Genomic DNA, 22,586 nt, shown 5'->3' with positions numbered 1-22,586 from the left:
GTCCCCAGAAGGGTTAACTACCATCCTTAAGGTCAAACAGCTACTAAGCTAGAGTCCAATTTCTGGTTTGATTCCATAGATTAAACTCCCAAAACCAAATGGTGTGCTGCCTTTTTCCTACTAAAAGTAATTATAGTCCTTTCTCATTCATCTGTAGTTGCAGTATTGATACCACTAGGTAATTTTTTTTGTATTTGGTCTCAGTTCTCGTTAGTGAGAAAATTTATATATGTTTGGAAACAGTCATTCCATATATGTTGGAAAGCTTTTAAAAATTAAAGCTGTGAAGTATGCTACTTCCAAATGGTTTCTTCCAACATCTATTGAATAACTTTAGTAACCAATTTGAGGTTATTATTTGGGTGTGATGATTTAGGAAAAATGTTTATCTTTTCCTTTAATATAAAAGCTTGGTATTATTAAATGTGTTACAATGTATAAGGTAATTAAGATGAAATACTAAATATTTCCCTCTTAGCTTAATGTCACCTAATCCATTTGTGTAAAGTATTGTACAAAATCAGGCCCTTGAAATTCTGTGTAATAGAAATATTAATATAAAAAGAAGATAGATCTCCACCTCCCCCATTGGGGGAATATTGTTTCGAAAGGGAAGAACCATTCAGTACTTACCATATGTGAATAAATTAGATTGCTTTTAACATTTTATAAGAAATTTTTGTTTCCGTACATCGGACTTTGACCACTAAAGCAAGTAACTGTTACACACTCATATTTATTTCCTCATGGGAAGCTTACAGTTAGAAACATATGCTGATGTTGGAGAGTAGGTGGAAGAAGGGGATGCCACAGGTGACAGGAAGTGTAACTTTTTTCAAGCTTCTTACAATGAGAGTGAGTGGCAAGTTGTCTTTTTTTCTCAATAAAAATATTGTTTTATGTTTTGCTTTATTTACATTTGCCAGCAACGGGATCTTTGGAGAAAAACACATAGCAATTGGAGGAAAAGTACAGCAGTTGGAGGGAGGAGGATGTGGGTAGCCGTGATACTATAGTTTGCCTCCCCTTTTGTTACTCTACCTTCGAGGTTTGAACCTGGTTACCTGGGTGTTTCTGACCCCATTTCCCACTTTCATCCTCACTGTATTATGGAGATCTTGGGCAACATTTATGCCAATGCCGTATTTTCACTTTTTTCCCTCTGCAAACCTACTAAGTTGTGATAATTGCTGGCTCCCTGTTGTGCTTGTTTGCTGTGTTAACTTTTAAGTTCCATACATGGTATAGTTGTATATAGTTGATTATTCAGTCTAAGAGTTAAATAATAAAAGTTTGATTAATCTTAGAAGATAGAAGATATTAAAAATATTTTATGTGTGGTAAAGTTTTTTTAGATGGGTCATTAATTGATAACTTTCTTTAGGCTTTAATGGTTAAATGTGGTTTGAATACTTTCTTCTTTGTATTCCCAATAGGATTTGACTCTGCAAGAAGGAAAATATCCCTATTGTTTAAAAAAATGGTTTCTGTATTTACTTATTTGAGAATCTAGTTTTGCTGTTAATTTAAATTGAGAAATATATGCCTCAAAAATTTTAAAGGAGTAACATGTCAAAATCTAATCTTTTTTCCCATCTTGCTTTATGTAATTTTTTTGATATGTGGAAAAGAGGGACAGGAGCTATAAACTCAGAGCCAAATGTGCTTTTGTTGTTCCAAATTCTCAGTGCCAAAAGCATATAAACCTGCACCTGTTGATAATTATGAGCAAGCCAGCCTTTGCCAAATCCCAGGCCTCTGCTTAAAATTTTTTACTGGAACTAAATGATGTTGCCATTTTTATTTTTAGGTTTGCTGGCATGGGTAATCTCATTAAGGTGCTAACCAGGGACATAGACCACAATGCAGCACATTTTTTCTTGGACTTTGAAAGTAAGTCTCTTTAGCCCTTCACAGCTGGTGCATAATGGTAAAGGTGAAAGATGAATTATACTCACCACAGTGAAGGCCAGCCAGAATATTTGTTAATTAAACATGGGAATCAAACAAAGGTTGCATGATTTTTTCTTAATCGTAGGCAAACATCACCATCATATGTATAATTTAGTTTTTCATTTGCTAAAATCATGTTGAGTCTGTAGCCAGTGCTGTCCTTTCATTAGTCCATGAAGCAAGTAGCCTTATGATGAACATTCTAATAGTATGCTTTAGTGACTATGTCAAACAATGTTCGCTTATAATCCTATAATAATTTTATTTTAAAAATCAGAATTGTGCTGCATATCTTGAATCAGTACTCTCCGTAACCTCCACAGATTATTAACAATCCAAATTTGGTTAGAAATATATGCTTTATTTAATTGCATGCAGGAAGAAAGTTTTATACTGTTTTGAGATGCAAAGGTGAGCCGTGGCCAAATGTATTAATATTTGGCTTTGAAATAAATTGTTGTTTCAGTGCTATACTAACAATACTACATGTAAATAATTCTTCATCAGAAATTTCTTTTTCAGAATATTAGCACTATTGGAATACTTAAAGAATTTTTCATTATAAGGCCATTAATGAAACTTGTCTTGGGAGAATTTTGAGAAGAATTAGAGCATCAGTTGTGCCATTGTGTACAGGAAAACCACATTTCACCTCTAGGTCCTACATATCAACACCTTGAGAACCCGATTTGCTGTCTGCCAGAGCACAGTCTGGGTAACCTGAAGAATGAATTCATGGCCTAATGAACATTTTCCCTGTTACTATTTTTCTTTAAGTAAACTTCAGATGTTCTTTTTTATAAAGGGATATTTTCTCTTTTCTCATTCTTGTCTTGACAGGTACCTTAACATGGGGAATCTTCTTAAAGTTTTGACATGCACAGACCTTGAGCAGGGGCCAAATTTTTTCCTTGATTTTGAAAGTGAGAAGATGATTTTATACCTATTTCTCTTTGCCTGCAGTAGACTGCGTTTGTCTTGCACTAAATGAATGTTTCCACTTTGCCATCTTTTTAACTGCTTTGCATGACTGAGCTATGAATTGTTTGAGTAAATTTCTGGTGCCTTCTAGAACTGGAAGTCCTGTTTTATAGATTAAATTGTGATGATAAAATGTCTTTGAGTTTTTGTAAGAGATTTTATATCTCTTAGTTGGAGATTCTTTTGTAATTTGAGATCTATTCTCTAATGAAAACATTTTTATGAAAAATATTAGAAAGGAGAAGTACTACCTCAAGATTTATTAATAGAAGCAATATTTGGGGAAAACTTATATTGCAGTCAAGAAAAATCGACCAGGTTTCAGTTATTCTAGGGTACATATTTGAGTATTTGAAATATCAATCTGTTCATGAAGGCCATTCAGAGCTCAGTAATTTGGGCATAATATTAAAAGGTAAGTGTGAACCTAAATTATTTAATCTTTGCAGATAATTTGAAAAGTTAAAAAAATGGAATGTATTTATTTCAGGAATTTATTTTTTCTGACTCTAAATAAAAGGAAAAATAATGGGTTCACAGACCTTTAAGTAATTTGCCTTCTGTTTGTTTTATGTTGCATGACCTATTGTAATATGGTCTAAGAGTGGCAGGTAAGTGTCATTGACCTCGGTGCATGTTGCAAAGCTTTTGCTTTTTTTGGCTGTTGATACCGCTTTAGCTTGTCTGGTTGTCAAATTGAGAAGAATTATTAAATTGGTGTTTTAGTGTGAATGATGCTATTTTAACTGATCAATAGAAAATTGTTAGGAAAGGGTGAAGAGGTATTCCTTAGGTTTTAAATCATGTGATCCCTTATATTTTTATTTGAGGTTAAAGTGTTTGAACGTATTTTTATATACTTAAAATTTAAGACGTTTTCTGATTTTAAAAACAAAACAAATAAATCATTTAAAATAAACCCCCAGAAAGTCACTGCCTTTTCCTCCAACTTCAGTTTAGTTTTTATGATTTAATGTGGTAATTCATTCTATTTTGTGAACCATTTTAAACCATGGCAGTTCATATGAACACATCAATTTATAGCTGTCTCCATTTTGTAGAATAATTTGTGGTCTCTGGTTATTTTCTACTTTTATTCCATTTCTATAAAGAATCTGTTACAGTTTGGGTACTGTGTACAGGCTAGTAAAGAGTAGTAATATCAATATCAGGTCTATATGAAATTGAGTTTCAGGGGAAATCGGGTTTTTAGGGGAAATACTATTATATATGAGATGAATATTAGTTTTCTTGACCCTTCTCAACAATTTACCAGTGCTATGTTAAGTGCATGTTTAGCATGACTTTTAATCAGCTTGAGGATGTTGAGCAGATTGCTGACTTGAAGATACTCTTTCAGATGAGGCAACTTACATTAGAGCTGTATTTTAGTTTATTTGCATCTGTTTCAAACTTGGTCTTGTGTCTTTTTCTGCCGTTCTGTCTCCCTTTTCCTCTTTGTCTCAAATTCCTTACATTTACAGAATCTTGACTTTGATACAGTCAAGATCTTGTTCAAGACTTGGCACTTGATCTTTTTGTAAACCTAGCGTTATATTATGGTCAAGTGAGAAGCATGAATTTAAATGTAGTATTTAAAAGATTACTTGGTCTTGGCTTTCCAATCTGTGGGAGTGTTTGGATCATTTTATACACACATACAAGCACACACACTTTTTTTTTTTGATACGAAATCTCGCCCTGTCACCCAGGCTGGAGTGCAGTGGTGCAATCTTAGCTCACTGCAACCTCTGCCTACCTGGCTCAAGGGATCCTCCCACCTCAGCCTCCAGAGTAGCTGGGACTACAGGCACATGCCACCAAGCCCAGCTAATTTTTCATATTTTTGGTAGAGATGGAGTTTCACCGTGTTGCCCAGGCTGGTCTCAAACTCCTGAGCTCAAGTGATCCACCCACCTTGGCCTTCCAAAGTGCTGGGATTACAGATGTAAGCTACCGCACCCGATACATTACTATAATTTAATAATAGTGACAGGAAAAGGTAAAAATTGCAAACAACAATAATAACCAATAATGCAGAAGTACATATAAATGTCAACTGTAAAGGCAGATATTGTTGCCTGTATCAGCCAATGTAGATCTTTTGGTTTTATACTTACTGGTATACTATAAATGAAATTTAGTGGCGACATACTGTATACCAAAGTAGAGTTTACCCATTGTTATTTCTTATTTAGATTTTTAGATACATTTTCTTTTGATTCTAACATTGGCATTATCTTAATTTAATCTCCAGTCCATTTCTATATTTTTCTTCTTTTTGGAAATACACATTTGTAAAAGCTTACCTTATCATTAAGCTATTACAGTGACCTTGGCCCATCAGATGGGTGCTCTCTTAAACTGTTGTATACTGCTTTATACCAGACTCAAAACTGCCAACATTGTTGATCTGCTAGTTCTCAATAACTTAAAATAAAGCCACATTATTTTTGATAGAGTAATTAGTACTACATTGTTTATTTCTAGGTGCACTTTAATATTGATGTCACCAGAGTAATTTAGTTTTACTATTTCTATTAATCTGATTGGTTAAGTCTATCCCAATATGTCTCTACAGTTGGGTAACTATAGAAATAATTCATGCAGATTACCTGGCTATTTGTATCATGTTATATACAAATGACATATTCTAGTGCATTTGAAATGTAATTTAATGGAATCTTGTAGTTTACAAAATTAAGATTGTCTTTAAAGTAAATCATTATTCCCTTAACTTAACTACTCCTCTCACGACCGCCATAACTGTTTTTCACTTCAGTTCAACATACATTTATGCCTTGCCTCCTGTATACCAGCCAGTAGGTGCTGGGGATGCAAAATAGAACTAAGATACAACCCATACGTGCTGGGAGCTCTCAATCTAGTAGGAGAGGATAGAAACGAAAGCTCATAATTTTGTTTTGTTTTGTTTTTGAGACAGGGTCAGTCTCTGTCGCCCAGGCTGGAGTGCAGTGGCATGATCTCGGCTCACTGCAGCTTTGACCTCCCAGGCTCAAGTGACCCTCTCACCTCAGTCCCCAAAAGTAACTGGAATTACAGATGCCCACCTGCCAGAAAACTCATAGTTTTACTTATTTATTTTCAACCTGTAGCTTATGAAGATACTAACTTTAAATGGCAGTGAGTAGAATGAGAATCATCATGGAAGACCCTTTTTTTTTTTTTTTTTTTTTTTTTTTTTGAGACAGTGTCTCACTCTTGTCACCCAGGCTGGAGTGCAATGGCATGATCTTGGCTCACTGCATCCTCCACCTTCTGGGTTCAAGCGATTCTCCTGCCTCAGCCTCCTGAGTAGCTGGGATTACAGGCATGCAGCACCACACCCAACTAATTTTTTGTATTTTTAGTAGAGATGGGGTTTCACCATGTTGGCCAGGCTGGTCTCAAACTCCTGACCTCAGGTGATCCACCCACCTTGGCCTCCCAAAGTGCTAGGATTACAGGTGTGGGCCACCGCACCTGGCCCATCATGGAAGACTTTCTGATGGTGATGTTTGAATTGGTTTTTGGAGAGTGAATTAGAATGTTTTGAACTAATATGGTGAAGGACAGTAGAAAGAAGGAACAACATGGACAGAGACCTTAAGGCATGAAATGTTAAGTCTGTATTCAGTCGAATGTTTACTCTTGATAGAAGGATTTTTTTCCTTAGAACAGATTACTCCTAGATGATAAGATTTTATTTTGTTTTTATTTAATAATAGTTCAGTTAAAACATAAGCCCAAAATTGCTCCATAAAATTTAGCAGCAGTTATGCTATTGACAGCATATAAAAAGCACTCAATCGAGCTAGGTTCAGTGGCTCATGGCTGTAATTCCAGCACTTTGGGAGGCCACAGCAAAAGGATCACTTGAGTCAGGAGTTTGAGACCAGACTGGGCAACATGGCAAGACTCTATCTGTACAAAAAAAATTTTTTTTAAATTAGCTGGGAATAGTGACGTGTGGCCCTGCAGTGAGCTGTGATTGCTCCACTGCACTCCACCTTGAGTAGCAGAGTGAGACTGTCTTTGGAAAAAAAAAAAAACAACACTGAATGGGGGCCTGTATACTCTTCTAGTTGTTGGAATTTCCTATTTTATAACAACAGTGTTAATTTATAGCTTATTCTAATGACAAATCTCTAGCCTAAGTAACTTCTGTATCTACTAGCTCACTAAATTCTAGTTCTTGGGAGAAAAGTGACTTTTATTTATTTTTGTGTCCTTTCCCAATCTTAGCATAGTGCTTTTTAAATGATAGAAGTTCAGTATGTATTTTTTAAACTTGATTTACTTACCTCCAGGTAGATCAAAATAGAGTAAATAGAGGTAGTCATTTGTTACGGGAGAAATAGAATATATTTTCTCTGATTCTGTCATAGTGCCTTTCCATTGAGTCATGCATTTCCTCTATTCCTTGTGTCCTTTGTGTTACTTGTTTCCCCCTTATCACTTAGAAATATTGGGACCTACTCTAATTTTTTCAATTATCTCTTGCATAGTTTCAGTTGGTTTTGCCCTGTACTTTGAAATATCTTTATTCTGGTGTCATCTTTCTTATTTTTTAAAAATGATATAGGATGATATTTATTCAGGGATCAAAAAGCATAGTAGTCTCCTTTAATTCATGCTGGAGACTTATTTATGTCTCTGTACCCTCTCATTCATTCAAAATGTATTATAGAAAATCTAGGAACTGAGTTTACATATGTACCAGTGGTACATACTCTACATTCTAGTCTCTGTCTTGATGTAACTTACAGGGATAGATTGCATAGGTTTATTAAATGAATTAATGTAAAATTAAAGCAGAAAGACCCCTTATCACAATTATAATTTTTATGTTGACTTTTTATTTTTTCATTTCATAGTTAGTCCTTCCTTTTTATATTATAGTGACTTCAATTTTAGCAGTTATATTTAGTGACTTTTTCTACCCTCCACCCTATAGGAAATTAGTGTGAAGTTACTAAAATTTTTAATTTACCTTCAATAAGAACAATTGAAACATGCCTTAATTTCCCTTGAACAGCTTTAAAAACTAGTATGTCTACTACTCTCAGTAGTAGATACATTATTTTGCAATTTTGAATGTCCTTTTGTAAGCTGACTAAATGGTACTTTTTTTTTTTTTTTTAATAGTAAAGCCATTTTTTCTATGGAAAATCAAAGTGACAAGTCTTGGTTGCATTATATAGTACCGTTTTTTGAAAAAAAATAAAGAAATTAAAAAGCTTTATTTTATACAGCTTTTCCCCCTTCCTAGTATTTCACCCTTTTGCATGACTTGCTTTCAGTAAAGTAGTGCTTACTTGTCTGCTATTTTCTGTTTGTCTTCATTTCTACAGCAGTCTTCAGCAGCTTTCAAAATTATAAATGTGACTTTCCTGTGACAGTCTAAAAAATGTTCAATCATTGTGGTGCTGGGTGTTTTTCTCACCCTAAAGGGAAACTTAAATCTTCTCCTCTATTTTGAAATTTCTTGGTACTTATTAAACCTTTACTAGTTATTAACCACTTACAAGGTCTACTTAAGTCTACTTGATAATGTTTCGTTTGTATGTTAAGTCTCAGTGTCACATTTTTATGTTAACAGCTAGTCACCACACCTAAAATACATAGTCTAGCATTTTCAAACTTCACAGATACCTTTGATATATAATAGCTAAACTGTTGTCCTTTGTCATGAATTCCCACTTCATGAATTCAAACTAGATACGTGTCTACTATTGATGTTATGTCTGTAGTTTCACAATTCCATATGAAAAAGTGTAAGACTGTCGTTTTTTGCATGTAAAACATATTTTTCTCTACTGCATCTGATGTAAGTATAAAAGTTATGAAGTGTGTTTTTTTAAAAAGAGTGTATGTCTGACTATTACATTGGAAAATATGGTCTGGCTAAATGTAAAATATTTAGCAGTAAATTATTCCTGCTAAATAACAAAGCTTGATCTATAAGAAAGCTAACCATTTAGTTGCAATATCAGTATTTGTTCCTAGTAATAATACCTTTGTAGCCTTGGATAGAGAGTTTTTTTAATTTTTCAATTGGCTCCTCTTGTGTAATTATTTTGTCACAGTATTTTCTTCCTAAAAAAATGATTTCTGAAAAGAAATTTGAAAAATAAGGGAACAGATCACATTCTTAAGTTGACTTATGAATGTTACTTTATTGTTGCTGTAGTACTGTTTTACATATGTTGAGTCTAAAATTTGGTAATGTAATTATTGAATTTTTAAAAAATATGTTGTATATTTTTTACTATTTGGTAGGTTTAATAGGTAGAATTGAATTATTACTTGCTCCAAGCACAAAATAAAGTTATAGTTTTTAGGGATCTTTAGCAAACAAAGTTTCTTTACAATGTTCTAAGTAAAGGAATAAAGAAGTCATTGTGTATTTGTGGTGAGGTGAAAAGGAGCAGAAAAGTCTAGTTAACTAATTTTATATGATTGGTAGACAAAGATTTACCAAAAACCTTTTTTGTTTGTTAAAATATTTTTAAACTTAAAGACCAGTGTGATAGTATTAAAAACGTTCTTACTTCATCTTAAATTCGTACTGATTCCTTTTCCCTCATAAGAGAAAATTTTAGCATGGAGGAATTCTGCCATATTTCTCTAAAACATGATAATCAAATGTTTATGATTTTACGTGCTTTATGCCTTACCTGTGGTGCTGAATGTGGCTTAGTTGGAAAGATTTATGAAGAAACCTTCATTTCCTCTTAGAGTCCACCCTTTTTCTTAAAATATAAAAGATTTGTCCTTAGAGAAACAAATGACCAGTATTATTAAAAGCAAGATTTCTGTTAACTTGAGTCAAGCAGAGAGAAATCCAGATTTAGTCATTCATTAACATATGTTTTGCAGCTAACACCACAGGTGGTGAAAATGCCCATATTTTGTGTCCTTGATTCTGCTTTTTATAACTGTAATTCTTCCTTCATTTTTCTCTTACTCCCAAGTGTATAGGAACTCAGATTTTCTTTAGTATTTCAAAATTTCAGTAATAGTATTGTAGTGTAGCTTAAAGTGTCTAGTTTTCAGCAGTTGAGTAATTGTGGAGCAGTTTTATAACTTGAACTCCTCTGCATAGGATTCTTGACCTTGTATTCACCAACAGAATAGTTCAGTGATACTCTCTTGGGTTTGTTGTTAAATATATATATCCTCCCTTTAACCTGTAGTATTTATGTTGAGACACTTTCGAGTGATTCCTGGCAAAGGGGGTGAGCACCTAAAAACTATTCTTTTAAAGTTTTTTACTTTTTTATATCAAAACTCAGTCATTACAAGTAAAATGAACTTTATAGGAAAATGAAAATAGTTTGTCTTAAACTATAGATAAGCAACAGGTTTAGTAGGCTTTCTTTTGCATTAAAATCTATCATTTCTGATGCATTTACAGTGATAGTGATGGATGTAGTAGAAAAAGTGATTGTTAAAACTATCACAATTAAAAATTTTAATTATAATTATCAGATTGGTTTAATACACCAAGTCCTAATTTGGAACTTAAACTAAGTTAATAATGTTTGGTGTTCCCTTGTTTTCTGTAATATCTATAAACTTGAAACTAGTCATTTAAATGTAGAACTATGGAAAAAGTATTAGTCTTTCCTTAAAAAGTTCAAAGTTAACATTAACTAGAATTAACTCATCTTTGGAAATTTGGGTTGTTAATTGCTTAGAGTTACACATGTATTTAAAAAAATTCATGTCACTGTAAATTTTCTTGTGCTTTCCTGCTATTTAGATGCCCAGCCTACAGAGTCTGAGAAGGAAATTTATAATCAGGTGAATGTAGTATTAAAAGATGCAGAAGGCATCTTGGAGGACTTGCAATCATACAGAGGAGCTGGCCACGAAATACGAGAGGTAAATCATATTTATGTATTTTCTAGTTAACTAAAACTTACTGTCCCACCTCTTTGTAATCTCTATTGTTTTCTAGACTTCAGAATTCTGTATTTCATACTAAGTATTATATTTGAAGGATGCTCACTTGGCATTGTTTCAGAAGTGATAGCAGTGAAATGAGCATGAAAGGAAAAACTGCGTTCCATAAACAGGTAGTTTTTGTACATTAAGAAAATGTTATTTACTTTTTGGGTTGCTCTTATACCTGAAATTTGCAGTATTTATATGGTGCTTCCTAGGAGAAAGTTGGAATCATCCTTGCAGTCAGTACACCTTCCCCATGACTTTACACCACAAAGAAAATATGTAGTGTGGTCTCTCTCAACTTTCCTCTCCCAAACTTGTGAACTTTTTCAGATTTCCATTCATCTCATTTTTTGTTTCTTTTGTTTTTCAGAAGAAACTGTGTCCTTGCTTCTTTCCAAGACTAACTTCTTTAGCTTTGTTCTTCATCCTGTTCTGAAACTTTACTCTTTGAATTATTTTTTCTCTTGGTTAAATCTTCTATCTTTTTTCTTTTACTGAATTCTTCCCTGTAGCATATCCATGTGTAGGTGTCCAGAACTACACAGAGGAAATCCCTGTCCCCTGGGTCTTCATCTTTCCCCTTCTCATTACTGCATTTCTTGAAGCCATTGCCCGTGCTGTGTTTCTTGATTCTTCCCATCCTCTGGTTTATTATTCTCTAGAGTGCAGAGGTCATCAAGGTCACTCTTTGGGACATACATTCCATATCCACCTTGATTTCTCTTCTGACATTTTGGAATACTAAGTGAAGGCAGAATCAAGTGCAGACACCAGAAGGTGGTGATTCAAAACGTGTTGGTGATTGACCAAATCTTTAGGGTAAGGGAAGAGAGAGAGTTAAATGATTCCCTGGTTTTTATTTTATTTTGAGACAAGGTTTAGCTCTGTCACCCTGCCTGGAGTGCAGTGGTGCAACCACAGCTCACTGCAGCCTCAACCTGCTGGGCTCAAGTGATCCTCTTGCCTCAGTCTCCCCAGTAGCTGGCACTCACCACCATGCCTGGCTAATCCCCCGCCAAATAGAGGCAGGGTTTTGCCATGTTGCCCAGGCTGGTCTTGAACTCCTGGCCTCAAGTGATCCCCCCGCCTTGGCCTCCCAAAGTGTTGAAATTACAGGCATGAGCTACTATGCCTGGCCCTTGTTTTTATTTTACATTAGCAGATTGTGGTGTCATTAACTGAGGGAAATTCTGGTGTGAATTCTGTTTCTTGATATGCACCCTTCCTTTGTTTTTGTCTAGAATGCCCTTCCTTTTTTTCTTCAAACCCCCCAATAATCTCCTACTTCCTCTTATACTGTTTTGCCCACTTTACACACATATCTTTTGTGGGAACCATTCTTTTTTTGGGGGGGTAAACCATTACTGTTGAGTGTTTATCTCTCTACCACCGTACTTCCAGCTTGAGGAGGGTAAACCTGGTTTCTTATATATTTTGTTGTTATCAGCACCTAATACATTGCAAACTTACAGCACTTAGTAAGCAGTTAGTTGTTGAACAAATAAATACAAGGGCTTTAGTCTTGGCAATGTTATTGGCTTAAGTAAAACCCTAAGATTTCAGTAAACTAAGGCATACAACCGTTTCTGTGAAATTCAAGTTCTCTGAACATTTAAACGTATTTTGAAAAATCAAACGTTTGTGGAAATGAAAGATTTAAATGATTTAGTAGGATCTTAATTAACTAATTGGTAAATTTTTTATGATGGTTGTTAGTGCTACAAATTCATTTAAATTGTTTATAAGTGTTAGGTCATTAAACTTCTTTAAAGCTTGTTGTTATGAAGAGAAAAATCTTGCTATAGAGACAAACAATATTCATTTCCTGTTTGGTTTTTTTTGTTTTTTTTTTTTTGTTTTTTTTTGGTTTTTTTTTTTGAGGCAGAGTTTTACTCTTGTTGCCCAGGCTGAAATGATCTCAGCTCACTGCAACCTCCACCTCCCAAGTTCAAGCAATTCTGCCTCAGCCTCCCGAGTAGCTGGGATTATAGGCACTCACCACCACGCCCAGCTAATTTTTGTATTTTTAGTGGACACGGGACTTCTCCATGTTGGCCAGGACTGGTCTCGAACTCCTGATCTCAGGCGATCCACCCACCTCCGCCTCCCAAAGTGCTGGGATTACAGATGCGAACCACCTCTCCCAGCCTTTCTTTCTTTCTTTCTTTTTAAAAAAAATATAGAACACTTAGGCCTTTTTTTAATGGGGTTTTGCTCTTTTGGCCAAGTTGGTCTTGGACTCTTGGCCTCAAGCAATCCTCCTGCCTCAGCCTCCCATAGTGCTAGGATTACAGATATGAGCCAGTGTGTCCAACCCGGGTTTTTTTTTTTTTTTAATTGCAGTACTTCCCGTTTGGGAGAATTATTCTGCTTCTGTGTGTGGGAAGGCTTTCTACAATAAGATAATAATATTAATAATACTGTTTTCTCTAAAGTCTGTTTATAGATTTGATTGAATCCATATTAAGATTCGTTTGTAATCTTCTGGAATAGAGTATAGTGGTAGAAAAGTTTATATATAGGATATATCAAAGAGACCTTCTAGGGCTGTGAAGCCAGGATTTCCTAATGCTATGACCAAAGATTGAAGTTTTGCATAGGATCCCGTAGTCACTCAGCAGTGCTGCTTTCCTAAGGAACTACAAGACATAGCCACACATAGTTCACTCAAAAATAGTACATGATTGGTGATGTGAGAAAGTGTCTCCAAGTTGAAAAGAAAAGAGAAGGTTTACGTAGAAAAATAACACTGGAGAACACAAAAAAATATAAGGGAAAAGTAATAAGCAATGGTAAGTGATTCATCTTACCAGGCTTGAAACAACTTACAAAGGTACCATTGTTGAACGTTGATAAATGAAGTAATAAAAGATAAATAAGCATTGAAATATAAAATACGTAAGCTAGAAAACTGAAAAGCTGTATTTAAATCTACTGTAGATGGGGGACAAATGTGTAACTATTCAGGCAGTTGAAATTTTTGTTGAGAAGTTGATGCGGGTTTAATGATACAAAGAGAAAAGATTTCTGAAGAGTAGAGAAACAAATTAAAGGAAGGTACAAATAAAAGATGGATATATATCAAATATACAAATAACTGATGTGTTATAACAGTCATAGGTCAATAATTAAATTGCTGATAGTGTTAATTAATAAGACTTAGAGCAGCCAACTCTTCTATCTATGAAAAAGCACAGACAACAGAAAAAATGGTCAGTTTTGCTAGTAAGTGCACATCACTGTGAAGAAGTTTTAGTTGGTTTGTGAAGAAATGGTAGTCTCAGTTACTTCAAGAAGTACTGTAAAATGGGTAGTCTTTTTGGAGGTCGGTTTGGCAGTATGTTAAAAAAAACTATAAAATTGTTTGTGCTCTTGCACCAGGTACTTATATTTTATAAAACATTCCAAACAACTGTAATTTAAGAGGAAATGTCAATGTAAAAACTGGTATGGCTACCTTATTCATAGTAGCAAAATGGGGAAACAATTCACAGAGTCATTGTGAAGATAAAGTTAGACAACCCATGTAAACAGCATAGCACCGTGTCTGATACAAAGCTAACATAAACCGAGAATTTTCTTATTACTACTATACTAATGATGTTGCATTATATATTAATATATTTTAGTTTAATTTTTTTAAACATTGCAAAACAATAAAATTTGATTTAAGATAGAATCTATTACATAAACAATGCTTATTGTCTAGGATTAACCACCTAGAGGGAAATAAATACTTTCCATTAATGTAATATGTCCATAACCGCCTTAACATTTTTTTTGTAAATTAAAAAAAATAAATAGCCGGGTTTCGTGGCGCACACCTGTAATCCTAGCACTGGGAGGCTGAGACAGGTGGATCACCTGAGATCAGGGGTTCGAGACCAGCCTGATTAACATGGTGAAACCCCATCTCTACTAAAAAAAAATATATATATATATTAGTCAGATGTGGTGGCGCATGTCTGTAATTCGAGCTACTTGGGAGGCTGAGACAGGAGAATCACTTATACCTGGGTGGCGGAGGTTGCAGTGAGCCGAGATTGCACCATTGCACTCCAGCCTGGGCAACAAGAGTGAAACTCCATCAAAATAAATAAATAAATAGAGAGAGACTTGCTATGTTGCCCACACTGGTCTTGAACTCTTGGCCTCAAGTGATCCTTCTGTCTCAGCCTCCCAAAGTGCTAGGATTACAGGTATGAGCCAGTGTGCCCAACCAGTTTTAACATTTTTGAAAATGAGTTACACCTGCTCCATAATAACCTCACCACTGACATTTACTAAATGCCCTTTCCCTTTTACATGTTGGCTATAATGGATGTTGACCCAAAACCTTACCTAACAGAGTGAAATTATTATGAGAGGACAAGGAATTAGAGGTGTAAGGAAGAACCATAAAATATTTATTATAAGGGAGCAGCCAGTGTCTTCAGTTCTAAATCTAGGCAAGGCAGGGCCAGGGAAATAGTTATCTGTGCCCAGTTATGAAAATGGATGACATTTGCTAGAGCATTTTTATATTGTGAGAATGAATTGATATTTAGAAAAGCATTTTTAGATCCTTGCGAGAAAAATAGGATCGACTTCTTTAAGAGAAGAAAATAAAATTTTAACTTTTATCTATTTGCTTTTTTGTTGTTACTGTTTTTTAGTTTAATAGACATTTATTCCTTTAGTTGAATGATCTCTATACAGTCAAAATGTATGGTTTAAGTTACTATTATTATTATTTTTTAGTAGAAAGGAATTTAGATCTCAACAACTTCTGTGAACTTTCTATGAATATTTCCTGGAAATCAGTTAACCAAGCCTTTTGAATCCCATAGAGAAAATAGGAGAAAAATTGGTCCAGAGAAACCAGTATTTAAATTAAAGCCAGCAAATCCAGAATTTAGAATTGTGCAATTCCTTTTCCACATTTCCTTTGCACTCAAATTTACCCTGGGAGCCAGTAGCCTAGTCTATGGGAAAACATGATAAAGACAAATGCAATGCACTATGTTGGTATGTAAATGTTGGCACATATCTGATGTTCCAGCTTTGTGGAATGATAAGGATTTTAGGGTAGTCTGAGCAGGGACAAGAGAAGTAACTGCAGACAACACATACGGTTAGATTGGAAACCAGGAACTTCTATTGGCTCCATTATGACTTTTCTCTGTAGCCTGTGAGTGTGGACAGAGTGGATTGGCTCAAGATGTTTTTATTTGTAAGGCTGACTGGTCTAAGAATCATGTACATACTTCTAAATAGCCAACTGTTTTCCTGTGATGTGGCTGAAGGATTCATAATGGTCATAAGTTAGTGTTACTGATAAGTATTTTAAAAACTTGATTAAAGTTGACTTTTTCTACCCTCACACTTCAAAGGTATTTATCTAAAGCCTGCTGGCTTCCCATCCTAGCATTGATTAGTAGTTTGCAAAAGTTAAGGTTAATAACTCATACTTATATAACATTCAGTTTCACAATACACCAGTGTCAGTAGCCATACTAACTACTATCCATTAATTTGTATAGAGCTGTGGCATTGGAACTTTTATGTGAACTTAAAATGCTACTGTGGAGACTGAGGCAGTTTTGTTTAGGTTAACCCAGATTTGTTTCATTCCTAAGAAAAGCCTCTTGCAACACATTTATTATTCTGAGAAATGGTGGCATTTTTGCATACTTTTCTCTCAGAAACAGCAGTCATACAAATGGAACAATAAATTAAATTCAAAAATGTGGATTCTATTTGAGCCCATATTTTTCTACATATGGTCACGACATAGGGTTAAGGTATCATCCTCCCACTCTACAAATGTCTAAAGCAAAACTAAACTTAAAAAGTCTGTACTTGCTGAACCCAGCCACTTCAAAGTAAACCAGCACAGCGTTGCCATCACCCCAGTAAAACTGTAGGATTAATCATGTGCACCAGACAAATCTGCAGAGCTAGTTAAAGAATTTATTTTAAACCTCCTGTGTCACACAGTGTGTTTTAAACACTTGACATGTAACTCCAAAGTTTATATTACTAGAAAGAAGACATACTATCATTTTAAGTTTTATGATTTGACAAAGCATTCAATAATCTGCAGACTGTTTTTAACAGACAACACCTTTAAACAGATGTAACTGTCCTAAGTTGTTAATTAGATATTAATTATACAAACATTACATATATTAGTAGTGAAGGTGGAGCTGGAGAGCATTATACCTTCTCCAAGCTGCTTGGCAAGAACCAGATACAGTTTTTGGAATTTAGGGACCATCCAACCCATTGCTTTTTCAGCCTGCAGATGTCAGCCCACGCATCACCATGTGCTTGTAGACTGGTTTGGTGATCTGCTGGGTGTCAGGACTCCTTCTATAGCTTTATGGAATTGATCAATGAGGAAAACCTCAAAAATGTGTACGTGGAATCTTCACCAACCCAGTAAGAATATAGGACACGGCCCCACAGTGGCGTCCAGCTCACTCTTTTGCAGTGTACTGAAGGCTTCGAGCAAACTTCAGCAGATTAACACCATAAAGGACAGGATACCTGTACGTTGCACCCTTAGGAACTGGGCATTTTCAGCCGCCACGGTACACACGAATCCTATATATGACATAACCTTGTGTGGCTTAGTCTGCACACTTTATTGGGCTGGGTGGGTCCAGGATCTCTGTGGAGAGAAGAGAACTGATGGTAGTGCCAACGGTGGACCATCAGTGAAAGCACACTACATCAAACTACTTCTGCCTCCATGCCTCCTGGATGGAATTGTGTGTACCCATCTTGGCTTATTTGATGGCTGCCACTAGACAGAAAGGCTTATTTACTTGTTTGCTGAATAACAAATACAAGAAACAAATTTTTACTACCTGATAGAAATCATTACCAAGTCTGGGCCTGAGGCCAAAGGATTTTTTTTTCATATATATCAGCATATCAGGGTCTCTTTGAAATATCCTTATTACAGTAGAATGTGAACAAAGGATTGTTACATTTTGTAATGTCAGATTTTCTTCAGTATTACAGTATTTCCTGATTCATGACATAAGTAGGATTGACTTCAGGCTTCTATTGGGTTTAAGCATCATTTAAAAATATTGAATAAAACATCAATTTGTAAATGATGCCTAAGCTTATAAAGTAAATTGCTTACCCAGTATATAGCCCATTAATTCAGTTTGCAGCTAATTTGTTCAGAGCATCCTTTAGATCTGTCTGGGTTCAATTTTATTTTGCTTTCCTGTTTTTTTGTTTTTTGTGTGGATGGAGTCAGAGTACTAGTGCCTTGGGAGTATTGAGACATGTCATGTAACATCTTGATGGTGTGGATAAGCAGGTCCCTGGTTTAGTTCTGAATTTCAGATGGTATGTTTAGTTTGTTTCAAGATGTTAGAGAAAGTAAATCAGGTTGTTAAAAAATGTGTTAACTTCTGTAAAGCAGTACAAAAAACATCTATAGGCAAATGAAAGAGACAAGAAAATATGTATTTTTGGAAATAACCCTCTATATTCAGAAAAGATTGCTTGATGATTTGAAAGACTGGGTATAGAAGAAGTCGTTTATATTAAGGATCTCTAGATTATATTTTCTTCCCTTTCAGATTTGAAACTGGTTTTTTCATCTTATTCAGGAAAGCCTAAGAAAAATTGGTATCTAGAATAGGATTTTAGTTATAGAGAATAGCTGTCTGTGACAATTCTTTTTTTTTTTTTTTTTGAGACAGTCTTACTCTTTCACCTAGGCTGGAGGGCAATGGCATGATCTCGGCTCACTGCAGCCTCCACCTCCTGGGTTCAAGAAATTCTCCTGCCTCAGCCTCCTAAATAGCTGGGATTACAGGCACGCACCAGCACGCCTGGCTAATTTTTGTATTTTTGGTAGAGACGGGGTTTCACTGTGTTGGTTAGGCTGGTCTAAAACTCCTGACCTCGTGATCTGCCTCCCTTGGCCTCCCAAAGTGCTGGGATTACAGGCGTGAGCCACGGTGCCCAGCCGACAATTCTTAAATCACAGTTTCAGCTTGATTTAGGTTCTTAAGTCGTAGGTAGTTTTCTTAATGCTAGTTTGGACCCTGGAATTTTAATTATGGAAATTTCTTAGCCTGTTCCCAGAGTTGGCATATTATTGCCTTACTTTTTGAGTTTTATTTTCTTCTACTAAAATAATACTTTGACAAAGAAGTACTAAGAGACTCTGTGCTATGGGAAACATATGCAGTGTTTTTTTTGTGGATGTGTTGGGCACCAAGGCATAATATATTTCACAAACATATTGGACCATTTTAAAATTTTCATTATGTTCATATCTGTTGCGAGGATAACTAAGAATTTATTATAATAGATTGAAGTATCTATAGAGTTGAGAAGACCCACTCTTAGCACTCCTTTGTGGAGTCTGTGGAGTTGAGAAGACTCACCTTTAGCACTCAGTAGAATATTCAACACTGAGCTGTGCGTGGTGGCTCACGCCTATAATTCCAGCACTTTGAGGGGCCAAGGTGGGTGGATCACCTGAGGTCAGGAGTTCGAGACCAGCCTGGCCAACATGGTGAAACCCCGTCTCTACTAAAAGTAAAAAAATTAGCTGGGCGTGGTGGCACTTGCCTGTAGTCTCAGCTACTTGGGAGGCTAAGGCAGGAGAATCACTTGAACCTGGGAGGCAAAGGTTGTAGCGAGCCAAGATCACACCACTGTACTCCAGCCTGAGGTGACAGAGTGAGACGCTCTCTCAAAAAAAAAATAATAATATTCAGCACTCCTAGGTTCAATATTCTGTATTTTATAGATTATACCAGGGTTTCCTATGTTTGCTAAAGCCTGCATTTTAATGTAAAAATGAACCGTTTTATTTTTTTTTAAATCTAACTATTTTTATTCTTTGGATTTTGAAGGCAATCCAGCATCCAGCAGATGAGAAGTTGCAAGAGAAGGCATGGGGTGCAGTTGTTCCACTAGTAGGCAAATTAAAGAAATTTTATGAATTTTCTCAGAGATTAGGTAAGTTGAAAGTTTTGTTAATTGTGACTTGCCTAGTGAAAAAGATGTTTATTCATTCCAGAAGTTTATTTTATGTTCATAATGCTGAATTTGGTTTAGTATCTGTTTATAAGTAAAGCAAGTTCGTTAGACCGTAAAATTATAGTGTAATCTTCTTTCAGCCCTGGCCTTTTAATTCATTTAGACCATTTTTGTCCACAAGTTATTTTCCTCATCATCTGTGATTTTACATACATGAATCTGAGCATTGATTTTAAATGATTTTAAGAACACAAAAGTTTAACCAAGGGCCTGAGGATTACTTTCCCATATATGGGAAAAGGACTTACTGTAGAGATGGAGAGAGATTCTACCAAGTGATTTCTCATAATAGGACCCTTTAGCATCCAAAGAAATCAAAGAGGTTTTCTTGAAATTTTCAGTGGTTACACTCAATTCATGTATATAAAACTGTAGAAGATGAGAAAGAGGCTGGGCATGCTTGCTCCTGTCTGTAATCCCATCACTTGGAGGCTGAGGTTGAGAGATTGCTTGAGCTCAGGAGTTCAAGACCAGCCTGGGCAACATGGCAAAATCCCGTCTTTAAAAACAAACAAACAAAAATAAGCTGAGTGTGGTGGCACTTGCTTGTGGTCCCATCTACTCTGGAGGCTGAGGTGGGAGGATCACCTGAGCCCAGGAGGTCAAGGCTGCAGTAGCCATGATGACACCACGGCACTCCAGCCTAGGCGACACAGTGAGACTCTGTCTTGAGAGAGAGCGAGCGAGCGAGAGGGCTAGTGATATACAAAGTTTGGGAAAAATTATTCAAAGTTCAGAATTGTGTCTTCAATATGAGCAGGCAAAATTGGAACTCCCTTTGTTGGAGGAGGAAGAGGCAGAGCAGGTAAGATTTAGCCAGTTAGCTCTTTGTGTGATTTTAAAGTTGTAAATTTGAAGCACTTTATTTTGTACAGTTATAGGCACAGGAGAGGAATAGTATAGATGTGTGTCAGAACGATTTGAATGTAGTTAAAACACATACTTTCATAAAGTTTGAATTTTTGAAACGTATAAATGTTACTAATTAATCATAAGAAAATCATACTGTGATTGTTTGTTTTTTAAATCCATAAGTCAGAAACCAGGGGGTATATACTATAAGAGTGAAGTCAAACTGGGGACCCAAAAGCTAAATTTAAACTTGAGATTTGATTTGTCTGGCCCACATAATTTTAAAATTTTCTAATTAGTTGCCAGGTTTAACACTTGGTCACTGTATGGTTTTGGTTTTTTTTTTTTTTAAGCCTCCAACTAGCAATAATTAATCTGCATGTTAGTGAGCCAGAGCCACATGGCAAACCATCTCTGTCTCCGTTAGTTAGGAATTGTGCTTTCTAGTTTGTAGTAAGTTTTTATTGTTTCATGTTTTTTAATACCTTACTCTATATTTGCTACTTGGCCATTTGTATTTGTAACTTCTGAAGTTTAAGTTCCATTTTAAAAAAATGTCTATGTTCTGAAAAAAAAGTGAGATAATTGCTGTTTTTCCTTTAGATGCAGTACGGCCTGTTAAATACAATGTTAAGACAGACAATAGTTTGGATAGAAATACTGTGTAAACTATCTTTTTCTTACTGGAAATAAGAATTGTAGTTTATTTTCCCAATTTTAGAATTAGTTATTTTACATTATTTGTCTTTCAATCAAGTGTCTCCATAGTCTGTAGCTTTGTACTTTATAACCCAGTCAGCCTAGGTTTTCTGTCTTGGTTGTCTTGTCTACTATATACAGCTTTTCTTATGCTGGTTTCTGGCTGCATTTATAGTTAAATTGCTTTTGATGGTGCTCAGGTGCTATTCAAGCTCATCTTGGCCTTTTAGCATATCCCAATAAACAAAGAATACTTGTAAAATAGGCCAAACTAGTTGAATGTAAGTGTTATATTTTTACCATGGGAATTAATCGGTCTCGTGGTGTATGTCCCATCATGGGTGCTATTCCAGCACAGACAGCACCGTGGAGCAGCATGCAACTGTGAAGACGCACATGATCCTTCAGAATCTTGCAGTTCTAAGGAGAAGATTTCTTGGCCTGAGCACTACAGATACACCAGGGGTTATACTTCAGAAGAAGGACCCTGATCCCTTGCCAGTTTGCATACTTATAGTGGGACAGGGCAAGGATTACCTGCTTAATTTGAAGATACTCAGTTTTGCTGACAGGGTCTAACCACACTGCCCTGGTAAACTTGCCATACTTGCTTGTTCTGTACTTGCTTGTTTTGTTCTGAGGCCTTGGAGCCCCTCCTGTTGAGGCAGATACCTAAGGGAAGGTTGTATGGTCAGGCAGTAGGACAAACTGCTTTGTCTCCCCTCCTCAGTCTTCCTCATGCTTTAGGGGCTTACATTAGGGACTGCCTCCAAGGGTCATAATGAATAAGTCCCTCCAACGTGTTAGCTTCTTTTCACTGGGCAGAATTTATCAAAATGTATTTTAAAGGCCCCAAATGCCCACCGTAATTGTGGTCATGACTCTTGGTTGTCTTAAATCCTTTACAATCCATGTCCTCAGGTTCTCTTCTGAGGATTTGAGAGCAGTTGGTGAGAATAAACGACTTATCTCTATAGGGAAACTCTCCCCAGGCAGGGGCCTCCTCTTTCTAGTCAAGTAGTTATTCTTCCCTGTCCTAGCTTTTGGACTGATTTGTCATCTTTATTATTCCTTCTGGT

At 35.7% G+C, this 22,586-nt stretch overlaps 1 protein-coding gene and 1 pseudogene across 33 annotated transcripts in view; one reads left to right on the top strand and one right to left on the bottom strand.

Moving 5' to 3' along the window:
- CYRIB (CYFIP related Rac1 interactor B) overlaps positions 1–22,586 on the top strand; it is a 172,286-nt gene that overhangs the window by 132,777 nt on the left and 16,923 nt on the right. For 16 of the 33 annotated variants that reach the window (XM_038000132.2, XM_038000126.2, XM_038000127.2 and 13 more), the window contains 3 exons: positions 2,794–2,876; positions 10,703–10,824; positions 19,770–19,875. In XM_038000132.2, coding sequence (XP_037856060.1) covers positions 2,804–2,876; positions 10,703–10,824; positions 19,770–19,875 — 301 coding nt within the window. In that variant the 5' untranslated portion in view covers positions 2,794–2,803. Of the gene's footprint in view, positions 1–1,810; positions 1,894–2,793; positions 2,877–10,702; positions 10,825–10,905; positions 11,019–19,769; positions 19,876–22,586 lie in introns of those variants that run through there. The other 17 variants (XM_038000143.2, XM_038000139.2, XM_038000140.2 and 14 more) reach the window with 4 other exon arrangements.
- On the bottom strand, positions 16,513–19,045 carry LOC140712248 (large ribosomal subunit protein eL15-like; annotated as a pseudogene).

Source organism: Chlorocebus sabaeus, chromosome 8, assembly GCF_047675955.1.
Source record: "Chlorocebus sabaeus isolate Y175 chromosome 8, mChlSab1.0.hap1, whole genome shotgun sequence".
Taxonomy (NCBI): domain Eukaryota; kingdom Metazoa; phylum Chordata; class Mammalia; order Primates; family Cercopithecidae; genus Chlorocebus; species Chlorocebus sabaeus.
The sequence above is the reverse complement of the archived record's forward strand: the minus strand, read 5'-3'. Positions and strand labels throughout refer to the sequence as shown.